This window comes from Cucurbita moschata, unplaced genomic scaffold (genome assembly GCF_002738365.1).
Source record: "Cucurbita moschata cultivar Rifu unplaced genomic scaffold, Cmos_1.0 Cmo_Scf00003, whole genome shotgun sequence".
In the NCBI taxonomy this organism is placed as follows: domain Eukaryota; kingdom Viridiplantae; phylum Streptophyta; class Magnoliopsida; order Cucurbitales; family Cucurbitaceae; genus Cucurbita; species Cucurbita moschata.
Genome location: NW_019268519.1, coordinates 5,537,899 through 5,558,259, shown reverse-complemented (window position 1 = coordinate 5,558,259; position 20,361 = coordinate 5,537,899). Strand labels below are relative to the sequence as shown.

At 36.0% G+C, this 20,361-nt stretch overlaps 4 protein-coding genes across 7 annotated transcripts in view; 2 read left to right on the top strand and 2 right to left on the bottom strand.

Moving 5' to 3' along the window:
• Positions 1–779: 779 nt before the first annotated feature.
• LOC111439729 (cysteine synthase-like) lies at positions 780–4,677 on the top strand. Of its 2 annotated transcripts, XM_023077272.1 has the most exons (11): positions 781–987; positions 1,305–1,364; positions 1,468–1,577; positions 1,734–1,791; positions 2,454–2,717; positions 2,792–2,929; positions 3,111–3,162; positions 3,378–3,457; positions 4,179–4,238; positions 4,320–4,400; positions 4,488–4,677. In XM_023077272.1, exons 2-11 carry the CDS (start codon positions 1,326–1,328, stop codon positions 4,575–4,577), a joined length of 972 nt encoding a protein of 323 aa, XP_022933040.1. In that variant the 5' UTR covers positions 781–987; positions 1,305–1,325; the 3' UTR covers positions 4,578–4,677. The 2 variants fall into 2 exon arrangements, with proteins under 2 accessions (XP_022933043.1, XP_022933040.1); XM_023077275.1 differs by lacking the exons at positions 1,305–1,364; positions 1,468–1,577 and having other exon boundaries at positions 780–987; positions 4,488–4,672.
• Positions 4,678–8,160: 3,483 nt separating this feature from the next.
• On the top strand, positions 8,161–12,044 carry LOC111439751 (cysteine synthase-like). 3 transcript variants are annotated; one of them, XM_023077280.1, is made up of 11 exons: positions 8,161–8,245; positions 8,462–8,533; positions 8,617–8,726; positions 9,511–9,568; positions 9,676–9,939; positions 10,149–10,286; positions 10,365–10,416; positions 11,178–11,257; positions 11,493–11,552; positions 11,640–11,720; positions 11,809–12,044. In XM_023077280.1, the coding sequence occupies exons 2-11, from the start codon at positions 8,495–8,497 to the stop codon at positions 11,896–11,898; spliced, it is 972 nt and encodes a 323-aa protein (XP_022933048.1). In that variant the 5' UTR covers positions 8,161–8,245; positions 8,462–8,494; the 3' UTR covers positions 11,899–12,044. The 3 variants fall into 3 exon arrangements, with proteins under 3 accessions (XP_022933048.1, XP_022933052.1, XP_022933061.1); XM_023077284.1 differs by having other exon boundaries at positions 8,238–8,328; XM_023077293.1 differs by lacking the exon at positions 8,161–8,245 and adding an exon at positions 8,295–8,371.
• A 1,260-nt stretch (positions 12,045–13,304) lies between these two features.
• The window catches only part of LOC111439721 (probable transcription factor At3g04930), an 8,092-nt gene continuing 1,035 nt past the window's right edge, over positions 13,305–20,361 (bottom strand). Inside the window, exons 2-3 of the mRNA XM_023077263.1 lie at positions 15,311–16,568; positions 13,305–13,588 (exon numbers count right to left, since the gene is read on the bottom strand). Of these exons, the coding sequence (XP_022933031.1) occupies positions 15,345–16,547 (1,203 nt within the window). The 5' untranslated portion in view covers positions 16,548–16,568 and the 3' untranslated portion in view covers positions 13,305–13,588; positions 15,311–15,344. The remainder of the gene's footprint in view (positions 13,589–15,310; positions 16,569–20,361) is intronic.
• LOC111439808 (guanine deaminase) lies at positions 17,669–20,315 on the bottom strand. Its single transcript, XM_023077320.1, has 5 exons — positions 20,128–20,315; positions 19,484–19,543; positions 18,748–18,938; positions 18,125–18,229; positions 17,669–18,049 (listed from the first exon to the last, which is right to left on the bottom strand). Exons 1-5 carry the CDS (start codon positions 20,144–20,146, stop codon positions 17,861–17,863), a joined length of 564 nt encoding a protein of 187 aa, XP_022933088.1. The 5' UTR covers positions 20,147–20,315; the 3' UTR covers positions 17,669–17,860.

The following is a 20,361-nucleotide window of genomic DNA, read 5'->3' as shown; positions in this document are numbered from 1 at the left end:
TATTTGTTTATTCATTTATTTATTTTTGGGCTGTTACATGAGATCTCAAATTGAGACGTTTCCCTCGTAAATCCGAGCATCAATTTTGCAGTTTCAAGCAATTATTGTGGTAGAATTGCATCCGAGCCCTTCAATCAAGCTTTGATCAAGTTCAATTGTGGAGTGACTCAATTTAGAACAAGGTTTCCAAATTTTGCTTCTACATCTTCTTCGATCATGGGATGTAATTATATCTCTTGTTGATCCGAATTTTATATAAGGGTGTTAATTACTTTAATTCAAAGTTTCTTGCTTCAACCAAAACTTGAATCAGATAATTAGAGATGCCTTATCGTAATCCTTTTATTTTCACAAAAGAAGAATCTATGGAGAGGGAAGTGAAGGAGAAGAAATATTTATCAATCTATTACCAAATCTATGTTTGAAAGGTTAAGGTTGAGATCTAAAATTTTCAGAACCGTTTTAGTTTCTCAATCTACTATCAGATCCACGCCCGATTTTCCATTAATTAGCTTATCACAATTTTTTTATTCTTTAAAATTAAAAAAAATTTATAAACTTTTTTTTATCATTTTTCTTTTTCCCTTTAAATTTGGCTAAATTTAAAATTCTGCACGACTTTAAAAACTATCCATAATAACCTCAAACTTTTACTGTATTTTTAAAAAAAATTAGAGAATATTAATAAAAATATGAAACTTCATATATATGTTTAATAATTTCAAGAAATTTAGGAATATTTTTATTAATTTAGCTGGAAGGATAGAACAGCCAGCGGCTGAATTTATGGAGACTTTATAAGATACAGAATCAGTGGCAAAGGATTCTATCGTTGCCCTTTCGACTGTGTCCGCTCCTTCTCCATGGAGCCCAGGAATTTGGAATCATGAGCCTCCATTAATAAGCTTTTTGAAGGTTTCGAGAGCTGAGTTCTTGTGGCCTTTTGCTGTTTTTTCCGATACTCTTGAAGCCATTTCTGAATCAGAGGTTTGTTTCTTTTAGCTGTTCTTGAAACATTTTTCTTCCGCTTTTATCTGCCTCAGATTCGCTTTTCTTTTTGTTGAATCAGCCAATTTTCGGTCCTGAGCTGTTTCCTTTTGCTTTCCAGCATTGTACCATTGAATAATTTTGTCCACTCTCTAGTTCTAGTGATTATTTTGTTGTATTTATACTAATTTGCAATGTTTTCTTGATCCGATCATGAATTTGTTCCTTTAATCTTTAGGTTTTTATCTAAAAGTAAATAGCCATTGTTTCTGCCCTGTCTACACTTTTTAATTCTTCGTTTGTAATTGTTGTGAAAGATTTGAGGCACAAACTAAAGCATGGAAGAGAAGAGTGGAATCAAGAAAGATATCACTGAAGTAATTCTCTCTTACTATGAATCTTTGAATATTTTTGAACTTGTTTGCATGTTCTTGATGTTCTTGAACTTTGCTCACTTTGATAGCATACTTTCATTTGCAGTTAATTGGTAATACTCCAATGGTATATCTAAATAAAATGGTTGATGGTTGTTTTGCTCGTATCGCTGCTAAGTTAGAGACAATGGAGCCGTGTTCTAGCGTTAAAGACAGGTTGAGAGTCTTTCTTTGTTATATAAGTCGATGGCCTGTATGATAATGTTTATGGAGCCGTGTTCTAACGTTTCTGGGACCTAATACTAATGTAGTTTTCCGATGTTTGTAACGATGGATTTTTGCTATGTTAAGTGTACTAGTTTTTCGATGTAGGATTGCGCATAGTATGATTCAAGATGCAGAGGATAAAGGCTTGATTACACCAGGGAAGGTACTATAGAATGCTTCATTTCTTTCTGTACCATTAAAAATTAGGCCACCACTTTGTATCGTTACGTATCACTGTTAGACTCAAGGTTTTAAAACGCGTCTCCTAGGGAGAGGTTTCCATAACCTTATAAGGAATGTTTTATTCCCCTCTCTCCAACTGATGTGGGATCTCACAATCCACTCCCGCTGTAGGCCCAACGTCCTTGATGGCACACTGCTCGATGTCTGGCTCTAATATCATTTGTAACACTACCAGATATTGTCCGCTTTGATCCGTTATGTATCACCATCAACCTCACCATTTGTAATAGCCCAAGCCCAAAACTGTGAGTCTGACAACGATACGTAACGGGTCAAAGTGGACAATATCGGCTAGTGGTGGGCTTGTGCTATTACAAATAGTATCAGACTCAGTCATCGGACATTGCGAGGCACTAGTCGAAGTAGGGCTAGACCCTCTCCATAATAGATGCGTTTTAAGACCGTGAAGTTGACAACGATATTTAACGGACCAAAGTAGACAATATCTACTAGCGGTAGACTTGAGCAGTTACATTGTTTGTGCTCGGTGATTATAATGCCTTGTAAAACAATTGCTAAACTTAAAGTCATGCATTTGATTAGTTACCTAATCTGTCTTATATATTCTTTTTGGTGGAAAAGACTGTCCTCGTCGAGATAACGAGCGGTAACACAGGCATTGCATTGGCAAGCATCGCAGCTGTGAAGGGCTATAGGCTTATTATAGTTATGCCAGCTTCGTATAGTCTTGAAAGACGAATTCTGCTTCTAGCTTTTGGAGCTGAGTTGCACATCACAGACCCTGCACTGGGGCTTGAAGGCCTTCTAAAGAAGGTTGGGGAGGTAATGGAAGCCACTCCCAACAGCTATTTTCTGAAGCAATTTGATAATCCAGCAAACCCAAAGGTATGATTTGTTTTGATTTGTGATCTCAAAAAGATATATAACTGAGTCAATTTGCATCCATTTCTGTTATTTAGATTCATTATGAAACCACTGGGCCAGAGATATGGAAAGATTCAGGAGGAAAAGTTGATGTGTTGGTCGTGGGGATTGGAACCGGGGGAACGATAACTGGCACAGGGAATTTTCTTAAGGAACAGAATCCAGACATTAAGGTTCGTTTCTTAGTTTGCTGCTCTAAAACCCAATACTGTCGAGTTGTTTGGTAATGTTTTTGTTTCTTTTTTCTTGCTTCTTAGTAAAAACTAAGCATAAAATAAGAAATAAGAACGTCACCAAACGACCAAATGGGCTGTTATTATTCAAGAGATCGATCAACCTTTATATACGATGTAGGTTTATGCAGTGGAACCAGCAGAGAGTGCAATGCTAAGTGGAGAACAACCTGGTGAGCTCCCATTCTGAAGCAAATTTTATTATTTTGGAATGATTTACAAAATTGAACATAAATATCACAGAGCTCGTATGGAAATCGAGCAGGTTAAAAATATATACCATTTAAATCAAGTAGCGCCTAAAGATCAGACGAAAACACTTTCTCATGATGATTAAATGATTTTTAGCCAAAGTTTGTATGCTAACATTTTCTCATGGTGATTACAGGCAAGCATCTAATTCAAGGCATTGGGGCTGGCTTCATCCCAGCTGTTCTTGATCTCAAAGTCTTTGATGAAGTCTTTAAGGTGCACCTTGAACTTATTTGTCCAAAGAAATTATTTTGATCGGTTCTCTGTTTTGCAATATTGTTTTAGATATGATCTAAACAAAAATTATATGATCATGTTAGCATACAATATGACTCAAAAGTTAGCTTAAGAGACGAGGTCTTTGCCCCTTTTAAGATTTCTTGCAACGTTTCCATGTACAATATGACTCAAAAGTTAGCTTAAGAGACAAGGCCTTTGCCCCTTTTTGAGTTCAACAACGCCTTAACTAGTTGAGCTAAGTGATTGAAACTTTCCCATTAATTTTTAAATAAACAATGAAGTCCTCATACCTTTTGTGCCGGACATTGGGAGGTGTGCTAGTGAGGACACTAAGCCCTGAAAAACGATGTACTAGTGAGGATGCTGGGTCCCAAAGGGGTGGATTGTGAGATCCCACGTCGGTTGGAGAGGGAAACGAAGTATTACTTATATGGGTGTCGAAACATCTTCCTAATAGACGTGTTTTAGAAACCTTGAGGGGAAGCCTGAAAGGGAAAGCCCAAAGAAGATAATATTTGTTAACGGTAGGCTTGGGCTGTTACACCTTCAGTGTAGAATAAACCAACACTCTTCTCGTCTTCCCCATTATAGATTTATGCTTGCAATTAGTCATGTAGACGAGTTCCGACCTCTCAAATTTCCTAAATGGCTTTGTCCTTATTTTTTGAGGTAGTAATGCAAATTTGGGTGTGTTCAGGTGACAAGTGAGGAAGCCATTGAAACTGCAAGGCTTCTTGCACTAAAAGAAGGCCTCCTAGTATGTTACTTTATCTATGAGACGCTTATTTGATGTCTTTTTGTGAAAATATAGATATTTCTTTTCTCTTTTCTGTTGTAGGTGGGGATTTCATCAGGTGCAGCAGCAGCTGCTGCAATAAAGGTTGCAAAGAGACCAGAAAATGAAGGAAAACTCATTGTTGTAAGCCATATTTTACTTTCATTTCCAAATCAAACATCAAATCTTTGCAACAAAATTTACTTCTTTTATTCTGTGATCCATTTGTAGGTCATCTTCCCGAGCTTCGGCGAGCGATATCTCTCGACAACGCTTTTTGATTCCATCAGGCATCAAGCGGAAAACATGACTTATCTATGAATTGAATGATTTGGAATTTTCTCACGTACTTTTATGTAATCAAATACTACTAACATTGGTTGCAGTAAGTTCAATGATCCTTACCATTGTATTTCCTCAACTTTTGTTGAACTAGTGTAAATGTAAAAATTGAAGCTTTCGTTTGTGTCCATTATAACTAGTTAAAACACAAGCTTTCCCTGAATGATTGTTGCCTGCAACTAATAAAGAATTTGATGCTAATAAAGAATTTGAAGTCGTTGGCATATCGTGTGTAACAAATCCTTATTAAGTAATGGGCATGAGTGCTTGAAAGTTGTCATTGTATACTCCTACGGTCAGAAGGGCATGTTACAAGAGTGGAGGTGCCCAAAAAGCATCATGATCATCTTTCATGAAGATTTTTTAACTAATGTTAATCTAGACAAGATCATCGTGATCCCTTGTTATATCTCATTCCTTTGTGCTAACTTAAACATTAAAACCAATGCATACCAATGCAAAAGCACCACACTATTGTGCAACTTCTTATACTATCATGTGAAGGTCAAATATTTTATCCAGTCTAGATTTTAGCAACAATAGTTAGCAGCGTCAAAATGGAGACGATTCAAATGAAGTCATACCTCCTTGCTCCTCATCGTTAGGAAGGGTGACCAAAGGAGGAAATTATAGAGCTCGAGAAAAGAATGGGAAGAATATATTGGCACTTTAACTTGAATTCTATATAATAATTAGCCCTTCATGTGAAGACTCAAGAAGAGTAACTTCATCAAGACACCGAAAGGAAGAGTAACAATGGTGGAGGATATGAAAGAAGCAAAAACTCATACTAAAAAAACCAAAAAGATCAAAGCACAACAAGAAGAATATTCAAGGTCAAGTACGTGGCGCAAACAATACCGATAAGTCCAAGTCGATGTTAACCCTATGACACAGTTTGGTAATGAAGCTTCAAAAAGACGATATGATAGGTTTATACCCACAAAGTCTGATCGAGATCAAGCAAAATCGATAGGTCGAGGCTAGAGTCAAAATAAAAGCCTTCCATTTAGTGTTGAATTGAATGACGGAATTTAGAAGCTTTGATGGACAAACTGATCCTCCCTTCACATATGAAATAATGAGTGGAAGTCTCCTCAATGTTAAAGGTATTCGTCTCAAAAATTAATGATGCAAAGAATGATCAAGTGGAATAGTTACTACTCACTCACATAGAGATGTTCATTTAACTCCTTAAAATTTTTTAATTTAAATTGAGATGAAGGCTATATTGTAATATTAAAATTTGAATTATGTAAAATAATATTGTAAATTCAAATGAATTTTTTTTTTCAAAAGATAATAAACTATTAAAAATTCCTCGAGAGAATCCGATTCTCGCAAATTTCCTACGAAAAATCTCTACTTTGATTTCTACAAAAATAAATAAGAATTTTAGCGATGATATAAATCTAAACCGTTGATGAGGACGAATGGAAAAAAAAATTTCAATTCCTACTCCGCCTCACCACGTGAACCTCTCTATTCACAGTTACATTGCATAGCTCAAACTACATGAAATAAGTCACATTGTTGAGCTAAGAAACTTCATTGACTCATATCTCTCTCGATCATCGTTTTGGTTTTAACTCAACATAAGATCTTATTTTAGTTGCGGTAGTGTGACATATTTCCTTTTTCGATCTACAATAAAAAAAAAAATTTATCATATCTTATGTCTAACATTTATCTATTTAAAGTGATATGATATTCTTTCACTTTTTTACGTGCTCAGCTTTAACAAATTATTTTTAGAATTGATCCGTATAGCCATTTTCAATACATTTTTTTATATTATCACCTCTTTGTCATCAACCATAGTCAATACCAAATTTACAAGCAAAGTATTTTCTTTTTTTAAATTAAACTTTGAATATTTTTTAAAGTATTTTAGAGGCTGAATTTTTGAGACAAAAAAACTCCATAAACTCATTGGCTTGCTAGAGATGTCGCACACGACCCAAGGTTGGAGGACGGCTTGGCCCTCCAAATTAGTTTTCAAGTAGAACGGTTCCCTTATGACACTCAAGTATTTCGATCTAGATAGAACTAACTGTCTTTAGAAAAAAAAAATCATTTATAACCAATTTGTTCATGCTCGAGTAAGAGTAATCCAAATAGAGGCATTTACTTACGGTCACCTTAAATACTTCAACCTAAAGATAAATTATAACCAACTCGTTCAAACCCATTAGTCTAATACAATCATAAATACAATTAATGATATAACATATACTTAATTGTTTTGTTTTTGTACTAATTCATCCGACATTTCAAATTTTCAACCGAAGTATTACAATAGACAACGTTTGAACAACTTAGAGTGACAATATGAGTAGTAGTGTATATAAACTCAGTTTTCTATTCCTTCTCTTAAAATTGAGATCGAGGTTAACTAGAAAAATGACTGTGATACCCTAATAAAGGAGGGTACGTGTACAAATTGAAATCACATCAGTATAAAAGTGACCCGTATTGATTCTCAAAATAAGCTAGTAACTTTAATTCTCGGCCTTTTTACTCCTTTTTTTCTCCCTCAAGTTTCTTAATTTTTTTCCATAGTTGGTAAGGGTCGATAGTTGATCCCATATTCCAATATTTCGCCGTACCTAATTACATTTTTCGACATTCAGCAGTGAGATCACTTACTGATTATTTTTATAAATTCAACCTACCTTCAACATTTTTTTAAGTAAAGGTAAGGACCCATGTACGGATGACGATGTCAGTTGAGAAGGTCATAAAATCCATACTCGATAGTTAATTTTTCCACATTTAAACGGTAGAATTGATGTAGGGTAATACAAGAGCTTTTTTTTAATCATGACATGTATGACATGTATGCCGTAGCGATTTTATTTTAAAATTAAAAGATTAAATTATAAATTTAGTGTTTTAATATAATATATTAAATTTAGTTTCACGTTGAAACGATAAATCCATTAAACATAAAATATTGCCAAATAAAATTCTTATTCCATACCAAATAAGTCAAAGAATAAATTGGCTCAAAGTGGATAAGCATTCACAAAGTGATTATAAAATTTCCTTTTTAATTGATTATTCATTTTCTCTATTTTTAATATATATATTCTCTTCAAGTTGGTATACCAAAAAATAAATATTCTTATCCAATGAAAAATATTTTCCTAAATTTTTGTGGGTTTTTAGATACATAAAAGTGATTATAAAATACCCTAAAATGTAATTTGAAAGCATAAAATAATGGTGGTTGAACATATGTTTTATACATCATAGGCAAAATATATACCCATTTAGAATACGTTTAATTTAAAAAAATATCTAATAGGTTCTTCAATTTTACTGAATTTTACAGAAGAAAATAGAGATATCGGTTTAAATAAAAGAGGCTTATTAGCTAAAAATTGATCAATAAATCCATTAACTAAATGGTGCAATAAATTTTTTAGGTTAATATACAAATTATTTTAATAGAAACTATGGGTTTGAATTATTTTTAAAAAATATATTAAAAATGAGAAAATTTTGGAACGAGAACCTGATGCCCGTAAAAATAGATAAAAAAAAATATAAATTTGGAATCATAAAACCTCTATAAATTAGCATTTTGGAGGTTTTGAAGAGCTCATGTCTTGTCGGGTTTTGTTGCTTTCTCTGAATTAGAGGTTTGGGAGTTCTTTTATTAGTTGTACTTTGAATGTGCTTTCTTCCCCTTTTGCATGGGGGGGTTTGGTTTAATATCAAGAAGGTGACAATGTGATAGCCATCTTTGCAAGCTCTTCACATCATGAGTATCAATTGCTTACGATATTGTCATATTAATGGCCCATGCATGTCTTTCTTCTTTCTTCTTCTTACACTTTTTAATTCTTGGTTTGTAGTTGTTGCGAAGGATTTGAAGAACAAACTTAAGCATGGAAGAGAAGGGTGGAATCAAGAAAGATATCACTCAAGTAATTCTCTCTTACGATGAGTTTGACGATGAACATGTTGTTGAGTTATGCTCACTTTAATTGCGTTCTTTTTTCGTTTGCAGTTAATTGGTAATACTCCCATGGTATATCTAAATAAAGTGGTTGATGGTTGTTTTGCTCGTATTGCTGCTAAGTTGGAGACGATGGAGCCTTGTGCTAGCATTAAAGACAGGTTTAGAGTCCTTTCTAATAAAATCGATCGTTTGTATGAAAAAACCTAAAGGGGTGAAAAAAGCGTTTTTTTAAGTGATTCAAAAGTTAAAAAGTTATTCGAAACTTATTTTATTAGGATTTTTAGTAATGAAGAGCACAATGATTTACTAAGTAAGAATTAAGGGAAAATAAAAATCAACCCAAATAAAAAGATATGACTATCGTTTTGAAATATTAGAAACAAAAGCATTATCAAATAGAATGTGATTTTGAAGCAATGGATCGTTTAGATATAAAGTGTGTTGGATATGGCCCAAGATCGAGTTGAAATATATTGATATGAGATCTCACAATCAACCTCCTTTCTTTCGGGACCCAGCATCTTCACTGACACACTGCCTAGTGTCCATCCCCCTTCGAGCTTAGCATCCTCGCTAGCTTCGTTCCCCTCTCCAACCAATGTGAGATCTTACAATTCACCCCACTTCAGGGCCCAGCGTCTTCGCTGGCACACTACCTGGTGTCCACCCTCTTTTGGGGCTCAACGTCCTCGTTGACAAACCGCCCTGTGTCTGACTCTGATACCATTTGTAATAGCCTAAGCCCACTGCTAGCAGATATTGTCCTCTTTGAGTTTTCCCTTTCGGATTTCTCTCAAATTTTTAAAACGCATTTGATAGTGAGAGATTTTCACACCCTTATCAAGAAAGTTTCGTTCTCCTCTTTAACCAATGTGAGATCGCACCGTTAATAACTTCTTTTGTTAACTCAAGCTTATTAACTCATACATATTTTCGATACAGGATCGCACACAGTATGATTCAAGACGCAGAGGACAAAGGCTTGATTACACCAGGGAAGGTACTATAAAACACTTCATTTCTTTCTCAATCATTTGAATAAGCAAAAATCTTTGTGTAAACCAATTTATCCGCTACCTAATCCGTATATTCTTTTTCGTGCAAAAGACCGTCCTCGTCGAGGTGACCAGCGGCAACCTCGGCATTGCGTTAGCGAGCATTGCAGCTGTAAAAGGCTATAGACTTATTATAGTCATGCCAGCTTCCTATAGTCTCGAAAGAAGAATTCTACTTCTAGCCTTCGGAGTTGAGCTGCATATCACCGACCCCGCAGTTGGAGTCGAAGGCGCTCTAAGAAAGGTTGAGGAGATAATGAAAGTCACTCCAAATAGTTATTTTATGAAGCAATTTGAGAATCTAGCCAACCCAAAGGTATGCTTTGTTTTTTGTTTGAGACATATATCATATTTCATCCTTTATTATAGACAAATATTTAGATATTTATCTTTCCACTCAGATAGGTATCTTTCTATTTATTGCTATTTTTGTATTCTTATAATTTATTTTATTATAAATAGAGAACTTGTACGTGCGATTTTAGCAAATATTCTCAATGAGCTTGATCCGTTTATGGTATTTAGATTCATTATGAAACCACTGGGCCTGAGATATGGAAAGATTCCGGAGGAAAAGTGGATGCCATAGTCATGGGGATTGGAACCGGGGGAACCATAACGGGTGCTGGGAAGTTTCTTAAGGAACAGAATCCGGACATTAAGGTTGTTTCGTTGTTCGGTGCTCTAAAACCCGACACTTGTGTTTTTGTTTCTTATTTCTTGACTTTTCACATGATGTAGATTTATGGAGTGGAACCAGCTGAGAGTGCTGTGCTAAGTGGAGGACAACCAGGTGAGTTCCCACTGTTTGGGATACCTTCTAATTTGAGCATTTTTTTGTTTTGTTATTGCTTGTCTTTAAGACAAATGATTATCTTATTTGATTATTTGATTAGTTGAGTTACATCTAAGTTGGCTCGAAGTTTCAGTAGACGCGTTTTAAAACCGTGAGATTAACGGTGATATGTAACCTACTAAAGTGAATAATATTTATTAGCGGTGGGCTTGAGGTTGTTACAAATAGTATAAATAAGAGTCAGGCACCAAGCGGTGTGTCAGTAAGGACGCTGGCCCCCAGGAGGTGGATTGTAAGATTCCATATTGATTGGAGAGAGGGGAACAAAGCATTTTTTATAAAGGTGTAGAAACCTCTCACTAGCAAACACGTTTTAAAACTATGAACCTGACGACAATATGTAACTGGCTAAAACGGATAATATCTACTAACGGTGGGCTTGGACTATTACAAATGTTATAAGAGCCCAGCACCAAGCAATGTGCCAACGAGGAAGTTGAGCTTCTAAGAGGTGGATTATTAGATCTCATATCGGTTGGAGATGAGAATGAAGCATTCTTTATAAGATTGTGGAAACCTCTCCTCAATAGACCCGTTTTAAAACCGTGAAACTGACGGCGATACATAACGGGTTAAAGCGGACACAATATCTATTAGCGTTGGGCTTCAGCTGTTACAAAACTTTCAAGTTCAAGTTGACCCATGGTTTGTTTCTAAAAGTTCATGGTTGATTCTAAATTCTCCCGTGATGAATACAGGCAAGCATTTAATTCAAGGAATGGGGGCTGGCTTCATCCCGGCCGTTCTTGATCTCAAACTCGTTGATGAAGTCATTCAGGTGCATCAATATTCATTTGGTCAACATTACAGTATAATGTCTTAACCAATTGAGTTATGCTTAAATTGGCGAGTGGCGAGACTTTCTCTCGAACTTATAGATCAAAAACCTAATACATTCAATGTAGAATAAACCAACACGCTCCCCGTCTTCCCTATTATACACGTACGCTTGTAAGTAGATAGGCGAGTTCCGACCTCTAAAACGTCCTAAATGCAAATTTGGGTGTATTCAGGTAAAAAGTGAGGAAGCCATTGAAACTGCAAAGCTTGTTACACTAAAAGAAGGCCTCCTAGTATGTTACTATACCTATGAGAACAACAATTTTGACGCATTTGAGTGAAAAAATAGAGGTTTGTTTTATGATTAGTGTTGTACGTAGGTGGGGATTTCATCAGGTGCAATAGCCGCTGCTGCAATAAAGGTTGCAAAGAGACCAGAAAATAAAGGAAAACTCATTGTTGTAAGCCATATTTTAGTTTCATTTCCAAATCAAACATCAAATGTTTGCAACAAAATTTACATCTTTTTTACTCTGGGATCCATTTTAGGTCATCTTCCCGAGCTTGGGCGAGCGATATCTCTCGACGATGCTTTTTGATTCCGTTAGGCGCCAAGCGGAAAACATGTCGTATGCATGAGTTGACGTTGTTTTATGTAATCAAATGTTGGGTTTGGATGGACTGTTTGAATCAACTTTCGTTGATCAAAACTCATGGTTTGAATAATTATACAAAACTTGGTTTGGTTTAGTTTGAAATAAAATGAAGCAAGACCCTTAACACGATTCCTACTCAGTACTAATATTATGGATGAAATTTAGTTGGAGTACACATATTCGTTACGAGCGGTATTTGAGTGTTTCTGTAGAGCCGTATGAGACGAAATTCTCATATACGGTTCTTAGAGGGGGGGTTTCCTTGGTTTCTCTATCTCAATGAAGTGTATGATTGGTTCAAAGAACGTCTTGAGATTCAGGTGATTGTAAATGATATAACTAGCAAATACGTTCCTCCTCACGTCAACATATTTTATTGTTTAGGAGGAATTACGCTTACTTGTTTTTTAGTACAAGTAGCTACGGAGTTTGCTATGATTTTTTACTATCGTCCGACCGTTGCTGAGGCTTTTGCTTCTGTTCAATATATAATGACGGAAGCTAACTTTGGTTGGTTAATCCGAACAGTTCATAGATGGTCGGCAAGTACGATGGTCTTAATGATGATCATGCACGTATTTTGCGTGTACCTTACAAGTCCGAAAATTAGAGATGAAACTAATAGGAAAAAGTCCAATGTGAAAAATTTATGCCAACATAAAAGGATCAGATCAATACTCGAAAGAAAGAGAATAATTTAGGTAGAAGTCCAAATTCAATGCTACACCTCGACCTACGAGGTTGACACAAACCTAATGGTAGGCCTTTCAAAGAGCATGTGTCTAGTATGTTCTCAACTTTTTGCTTCCTCGTTCAATTTAATTCACTTCATATTTAACATAATTCAATGAAATCCGAAGTTAGTTCTAAACCCTTCCCTACCTCTAATTCTTATGTGCTAATTTTAAGCACGGAAACCTATGCAGTAGTAATGGCCACATTAATGTGCAACTTACCTTGTTTTGAGGTCACATTCTTCTTCTTTACACAAATTTTATTGTTACTATCACATGAAAGTCAAATATGTTATTTTGTATTTTTGTTGTATGTGTAAAAGAAAAAACGTTACTTTTGAAAACTTACAAACCATGATCAAAGATGAACACGGGCAAATAGCACGAGAAGTCATGCAGCCTCACCCTCATCTTCAAGATGACTAAAAGAGGAAAATGTAGAGCATCAGAAAAGAATGAGTGGAGTGTATTGAAACTTATCTCGGATTCTAGAGAGGTCAAACCCCTCATGTGAGAAGAACAACTTGATCGAATCCCCGAAAAGGAAAAAGTAACAATAGTGGAAGATGTAAGAGAAGAAAAATCTCATACTAAATGCTTATCAATGTTTAAAATTAATTTGTTTTGAGTTAATTATTAATATCAAAACACCCTATTAATTATTAACAAAAGTTCATATAGCAGAGTTAAATTGTTACACATATAAAACTACATACACTAAATTATTATAAACAAAATTACAATAACTAAAATATTATATACTAATTTAGACTAAATCATAGCTATGACAAAAGTATAGAGATCAAAAGCATTTTTTCAACTAAGATACAAATTTCTCCAAAAATAAAAAATAAAATAAAATTTTAGCGATCAAATAACACAACTACTCTTTATAATTAAATTTCGTCGACAAACGATTCCGGGAAGACCTCTCCATCCCTGCACAGAAACGGGACAGTTCAAGAGTGAAGAAAGGTACTTTTTTCGCCCTAAAAAGTCGCATATTGTACATGAAAACATAACAATAACATCAATGAATTGAACTAATAACGGAAATCAGAAGAAAAATAACTACAAAATTTGGGGTTTTAGTCCCAAATCAATGATAAAAGTAAGTGATATAAGCTTGAAACACATATAAATATTATAGTCTAAGTCAATGGAGACAATGGATAGCACTTAAAAAGGCACTGCAGAAAGCACTTCTATCCAAAACATCATCATAAAGATACACAAACTTTGTTTTTTATTCATCATAAAGAAACCACCACTTTCCTCTGCCTTCCCCATGATCACTTTAATCATAACTAGGACCATCTCAAACATGGACATGCCATTTACATATTTCCTGCCAATCCAAAAATAAATCCACCCAGAAAGGCACCTATCTTATTTCTGGTTTAAAACTCGATGGTTCAATCCATCATATGCAAGACCCATTATTCACCGACAAAAGCACCTATTTTACTTCTAGTTCTAAAGTCGATGATTCAATCTATAAACATATCCAAGAGCTATTATCTATATCTTCTCCACTAATATGCAACCAAAATCAGGGTCATTGAGGGTCTGGCAGGGGCATAAGAGTATCAGCTGAATTAACTTATTTTTTTGATCGCACTCTGACTAACTTACCAGAAGTATCTCCATCCAATAGACAAGAAAATCCTGCTGACATCTAAATCGAAATAGAAGTATTCATCTTAGGCTTTCCTACCTACTCATTTAGCTTCCAAAAATTGTAAGAGAACGGATTCCAACGGGAGTGGGAAGATAATAGAAGGCAAAATCAGGGCCATTGAGGATCTGGCATTATGAATCAGGAGTCCTTCAAATATGGAAGGTCATTGGAGTTCAAATCAGCAATACCCAATTCTAGAAATCAAAATTCTATCAACAAGTTTCATCTAGAAATGAAAATATGCTGAAACTTGTACTCATTCAGATATAGTTTGAGCATCTAACAAAGATAGAATATTTCCGTTTTAAGTTCTGATTGTCTGGCCGTCTATTTTGCATAAAAAACTTCTCTAGACGCTTTCCAGAATTGTGATCGAGTGACTTTAAAAGTTAAAGCCACCGACTGTAAATAACAAAGCAAAGCATAACTGGAAAAGCGATAGGAAAGTGAATCAGAGAAACTGCTTTAAGAGTAACAGTTGAGAATTTTTGTTCTTGAGAAACATAGAACAGTTCTAAAAACGAGCACCGTGAAATCTTCAAGCTGCTAGTTTGCCACTAAGGATAGAAGAAAATGGTGGAAATCATAAAACCCTTAACAGGAGATGAAATTTAAACATCACCCAAAAGGGAAATGGGTATGAAAATTCATTTTGATTTCAGAATCTTATGCTACTATCAGAGATCCACTCAGTTCAGATCAACACAGAATGGAATATATATGATCTCAGAAATTTCAGCTACATTCATCAATGGAAACGAACTGATCAACAAAACTATACTGGAGAATGATGATAACAATGCAAATGAAACAGTCAAAACTATGTTATCAATACATTGTAAATGAGTGGTTTTATTATAAATTATTTTTTACAATTATTGACCAAATGGAGCCACTAAGTATACTATCAACCGCAGATCAAACATTTTCAAGAACAAAAAGGAGAAATAAAGAGAAAAGAGAAAGCTAAAAGCACTTACGAATCCCCCTTCTTCAAGCTCAGAGCTCCATAAATCAGCCTCCCATGGACCTCAAGTCTTCTAATGCCGTCTTAATTTGTTCCTGAACCAACTCCAACCTCTTGGAATAAACCTCCAGTTCCAAAATCTGCTGCTTCCTCCACCTCTCATCCGCCATATCTCCTCCACCTCCAAAATTGATTGAAGCTCCACCGAAGCTCAATGGAATAGGATGCAAAGCCAATCCACTGAACCCTCTACCTCCACAGAGCCCTCCTCCCATGGAAGTGCTCGATAATTCCTTAAACAAAGGCGACAGGCAGCTCCTCACCGTCTCCTCGATCAATCCTGCTACCGCTACGTTACTGACATTTTCGCTGTTGTTGTTGTTGTTGATGTAGGTACTGTTTTTCTCTTTATTCAAATTTTCGTTGGACGAACGCGGCCCGTCCATTCTCAATCCCGATCCGGGCCGTGAACGCTTCCGGGATTTCGGAGTAGGCGTGGGTTTCTTCTCGGAGCAATTCAACGTCATCTCTTCGTTTTTAATGTCCATGTAGTTCGCATACGGAGGCGGAGCAGGCTCGTCATCGTCCAAAGCATTGTCTTCGACTCCAATTCGGCCTGTATTACTCCAGATCTTGCGAGAGATCTCAAACGTAGCCTGATCGTGAGGGCTTTTGAAATTGAACTCCTTACCAGAGCTAATCTTACCAATAACATTACGGTACTTCTTCTTCAACCTCCGAAGCTTCTCAACGAGCTGATTCTTGTTAAAATCCAACTGTAATTTCGACTTGATCTGGTCATAGAACAACGCCGTATCATTCTGATGATGGTGAGTCGTACCTCGCTGCATCGTGTAATCCAAAAACCCCTGCAACAGCTCGATCTCATCCTCATCTGTCCAGAGGCGTTGAAACAACTTCCTGCACTCATCCAAGGGCTTCTTCTCACCCGGCAAGACCAAAGGCTCGGCCGCAGCGGTCCCGATGCGCTGACGGATCAGAACGGCAGAGGAGATGGAGACAATCGAAGGGGGAGGAACAATGGAGACCGGACGGACGGCAGTGCCGGGAGTGGCGATGGTAACGACGGGGGAAACAGAAGGAACAGCAACGGCGCCAGCAGAGGAAGTGGAAGGGGAAGGACCGTCGTTCAATTCCTCCTCCTCTTCGTCGTCGTCATCATCGTCGAGAGATTCTTCGTCGTCCTCGAGGTCTTCGTCGGGGAAAACGGCGTCGTTGCGAGGATCCATAGAGAGAGAGAGAGAGAGAGAAGAGAAAGAGCGTCACAGTTATGGTGGCGGAAAAGGAAAAGGAAAGGGAGGGTGGTTTGGTTTGGTTTTGTTGCGTGGGTTCGATGGAGTTGAAGCCCCGCCTAACCCTCTAACCCTCTAACCCTCTAACCCCATCACGCGCTTCTCTTGTTGCCTTTAAATTTACCTAACCCTTTTCAACTATCCAACGCATCAAACTTCTCCCTTTTTGTGGTTGACTACCATAAACAATAACTTAGCCCCCACTATATTTGCAAAAAAGACCCTCCCTTTATTTTATTTCTAAAAATGGCCCTTCTATAGTTTATAAATCTCTAACCCAACTATATTTGTAAAAATCACCCTTCTTTTTTCCGGTCGTATAAATTTCTACTACCACTAAATTTGCAAAAATGACCCTTGCTTTTTCAGGTTGGGTTAATTTATAAATTTCTAGTACCACTAAATTTAAAAAAATGACCCTTTCTTTTTCGGGTTGGGTTAATTTATAAACTTCTAGTACCACTAAATTTGCAAAAATGACCCTTGCTTTTCCCGGTTGGGTTAATTTAGAAGACTTCGTCTCTACTCAATTTTTGGATTTGGTTAATTTACAAATTTCTAACCCACTGAATTTCCAAAAACAACTGTAGTACTAATAGCTAAATTTTAATATATATTAACGGAAAATAATGACAATACATTTGAAATCAAATTGCTAAATTTTTTTTTTTTTTTTTTTGTTATAGTATTGTTATTCTATTTGATTGAAAATATGGTTCCTTATTTTTTTTCTAAAAAAATTGAGTATATATTAAGGAAAAAAATAACTTGGACATGGGAATCTTGGAAACGCATAGGTCGATGCTTTTTGGCGTGATAAGATGTTCGGATACAAAATTATTGAAGGTGAAGGGAATGAATTATTCGTTCTCACGTTGAAAACATTGAAATGTACATTAAATAAGAATCTTATTCTCGTAGAAGCGTCATGAAGAAGCGTCCTCCACGATCAGTAATATTGAAATTTGAACTCGTAAAACACTATATTATATTTTTGTTTACAAAATATTATTAAATTTATTAGAATATTTTACGAAATTCAAAAGAAAAGGTTGGATACATGTAATAAAATACAGAATTTATAAAATAAAGTGAACCATTTCTTGAAGACGAAGATACAGAAGCTGTGTTAATTGAAAGTTAAAAGGAAAGCTACAACTGCATGATAGTTCCATGAATTTAGGATAAAGGATATATGAACAGTTGATAATTTATTTATTTTAACAGGAAGGGTGGATGATGATGCAGATTCAGTACAATTGAAATTTTGCCTTTGTTTTCTCAAACACTTGCTCAGCAATAACAGCACCATTCCCATCTGCTTTCTTGATTTCCAGGTGAGCCTTCTGATAAAACCCAGTCCCCCTTATGGCATCAGCTATGAAATCATCGAACCCGATCGCTATTGCAGCTTCTGCTTTCGCTCCGTACACCAATCTCTGTTTTTTTCCAGGTAAACGATAAGAAACTAGGAACACGAGCACAATGATTAACGACTAATTCCAATCACAAACCTTAATTCTTGAAAGATGGATGGCACCGAAGCACATTGGACATGGCTCGCACGATGCATAGATCTCACAGTCTGAAAGTTCGATTTGGCCGAGTTTTTTGCAGGCCTATAGAAGAGGAAAGTCGTCATGAATTGCGTTAAATCAACAGCTCACAAGGAGATATATTTGCAGATTGCAGTTCGAATATATAACGAATAACATATGTCAATGAGAAAAGTAGATCAAAGCTTTTGGAAAGGAAAACGGACACAAAAACATAAGGATATTGTGGCCTCATAAGTTCTATGAGATCCCACATCGGTGGGAGAGGAGAATGAAGCTCGTTGGGCCCCATAGGGAGGTGGATTGTGAGATCTCACATCGGTTGAAAAAGAGAACAAAGCATTCTTTACAAGGGTGTGGAAACCTCTCCCTAGCATAGGCGTTTTAAAAACCTTGAAGGTATCTGCTAGTGGTAGACTTGGGCCGTTACAGTTCTATCGATCTTGGTACTCATATTATTCCATAATCAGGACTAACCAGACACATAATTTCATGATCAAATGACTTTTTCACTTTCAAGGTCAAGATCAACTTTTTTTATGCAAAGCACTTCAAGAAAACTAAGAATGATTTATACCGACCTCCCGAACTGCAGTGACTTCAGCATGTGCTGTAGGATCAGTGTTTCTCAAGACCATGTTGTGACAGCTCACAACTACTTCATCGTTATGAACAACAACTGCTCCGAAAGGGCCTCCATCTCCACACTCAACTCCTTTGTAAGCCTCTTCAACTGCTTGAGTCAAGAACTTGTAGTCTCTATCTTGTACAGCTAATTTAAACATGAAAACATCAATGGAATATTGTTAAAGCTTGGACAATTTGTTCATTTCGGCTTCGAATTAAATGATGAACAAAACAAATGCTCATAGCAAAGCAATGAATAGATTCCTATAGACAAAATCTCTCCCTAAACAGAATTTTACTTTCAGACAGGACGATTTTGAACTGAAGATCTCTCAAGTGAAACATATTACAATAGCAACAAAATAGATTACACCGAATCCATAAGAAATCATAAACCCATGAAGAAAAGGGATCAAAATTCTAGAACTTCACTGATCTAAAGGCCAGGGGAAGTTATATCAATTTGGACCAATCATCCAAGACAGACAAGAACAAGAACAATCTTGACAATTACATGTAGATATTAAGGGCCCTAAATGTAACAGAAAATTTAAATATGAGAAAAGGATCTATTCTCCCTTGAGTTTTGATGGGAAAAAGGCAAAAGGAAATATTAAATAAGAAATGTACAAATCAAAAACATGAAAACAAATTAATAAAAAAATGGAAAGCGAGTTGTTATGTTAGTACCTTCTTGATGACAAGCAAATGCAGATGCTACAGAGATAGTTCCATCTATGGCTTCCACCACTGAAAATAAGGAAGAAATACAAAATCAATAATACCACAGAATGAATCATGTTAATTGATCTTCCAGGCTAGAGAAAAAGAAAAATAAAACGAAATAACATACAGATTTAGAATCAGATGAACAACAAAAATAAAACGTAGAAATACGCAAAATTAGAAAAGAGTTCATAGTTGACCCGGGTCTGGAAATTCCAAAAGCAGAATAACGAACAATTAGGAAGCATCATCAACCACGTCTCCAATAACGAGCTAAAAATTCCAAATCCGGAGACGAAATTCATCCTAATTTCACAAATCAACACCAAAAAACTGTTCGATTTCAAACCTCTAAGATCAAACAACTCTCCCCGAAAAAAAACCCAAATCATGCAAACATAGAAATACCCTCCCGATGCGGAATCAATGACATCATGCAAAATCAGGACAAAGAATCCAGAGAGATCGGAGAAGAAAAAAAACACAAAACAACATGGATTCCAGAACAGGTAATTAAAATAAAGAATCATCCGATCCGAATTCACATTGGGCGAAAGGGGAATGCGGGGAATGATCGGAAAGAAGGAGACGGAGAATGAGGCGATTACCAGTAGAAGAATCAGCCATGATGAGGATAGGGATTTAGGGATGGGGATCGAGAGAGGAAGAAGTGCAGAAGAGAAGCAAGAAATGGAGGTGTATAAATAATGTTGGGAGACAATGAATGAAGAACTGGAAGAAGAGAGCAGCAGAAGAGAGAGAAATAGAAAAGAAAATAAAGAATATGAAACTGAAGGATAAAAGTCGCCCAACGCGCCTTTTTTTTTTTTTTTTTTTTTTTT

What these genes read in the sequence shown, in the direction of transcription:
- LOC111439808 (XM_023077320.1), bottom strand. An exon ending in ATTTGCTTGTCATCAAGAAG is followed by an intron (nt 18,939 to 19,483) that starts GTACTAACATAA and finishes TGTTTAAATTAG; the next exon opens with CTGTACAAGATAGAGACTAC. An exon ending in TCCATCTTTCAAGAATTAAG is followed by an intron (nt 18,050 to 18,124) that starts GTTTGTGATTGG and finishes GGAAAAAAACAG; the next exon opens with AGATTGGTGTACGGAGCGAA.
- LOC111439729 (XM_023077272.1), top strand. Translation starts at nt 1,326, where the DNA reads ATGGAAGAGAAGAGTGGAATCAAGAAAGATATCACTGAA. An exon ending in GCTTGATTACACCAGGGAAG is followed by an intron (nt 1,792 to 2,453) that starts GTACTATAGAAT and finishes TTGGTGGAAAAG; the next exon opens with ACTGTCCTCGTCGAGATAAC. An exon ending in TCTTTGATGAAGTCTTTAAG is followed by an intron (nt 3,458 to 4,178) that starts GTGCACCTTGAA and finishes GGGTGTGTTCAG; the next exon opens with GTGACAAGTGAGGAAGCCAT.
- LOC111439751 (XM_023077280.1), top strand. Translation starts at nt 8,495, where the DNA reads ATGGAAGAGAAGGGTGGAATCAAGAAAGATATCACTCAA. An exon ending in TGTGCTAGCATTAAAGACAG is followed by an intron (nt 8,727 to 9,510) that starts GTTTAGAGTCCT and finishes TTTTCGATACAG; the next exon opens with GATCGCACACAGTATGATTC. An exon ending in GCTAAGTGGAGGACAACCAG is followed by an intron (nt 10,417 to 11,177) that starts GTGAGTTCCCAC and finishes TGATGAATACAG; the next exon opens with GCAAGCATTTAATTCAAGGA.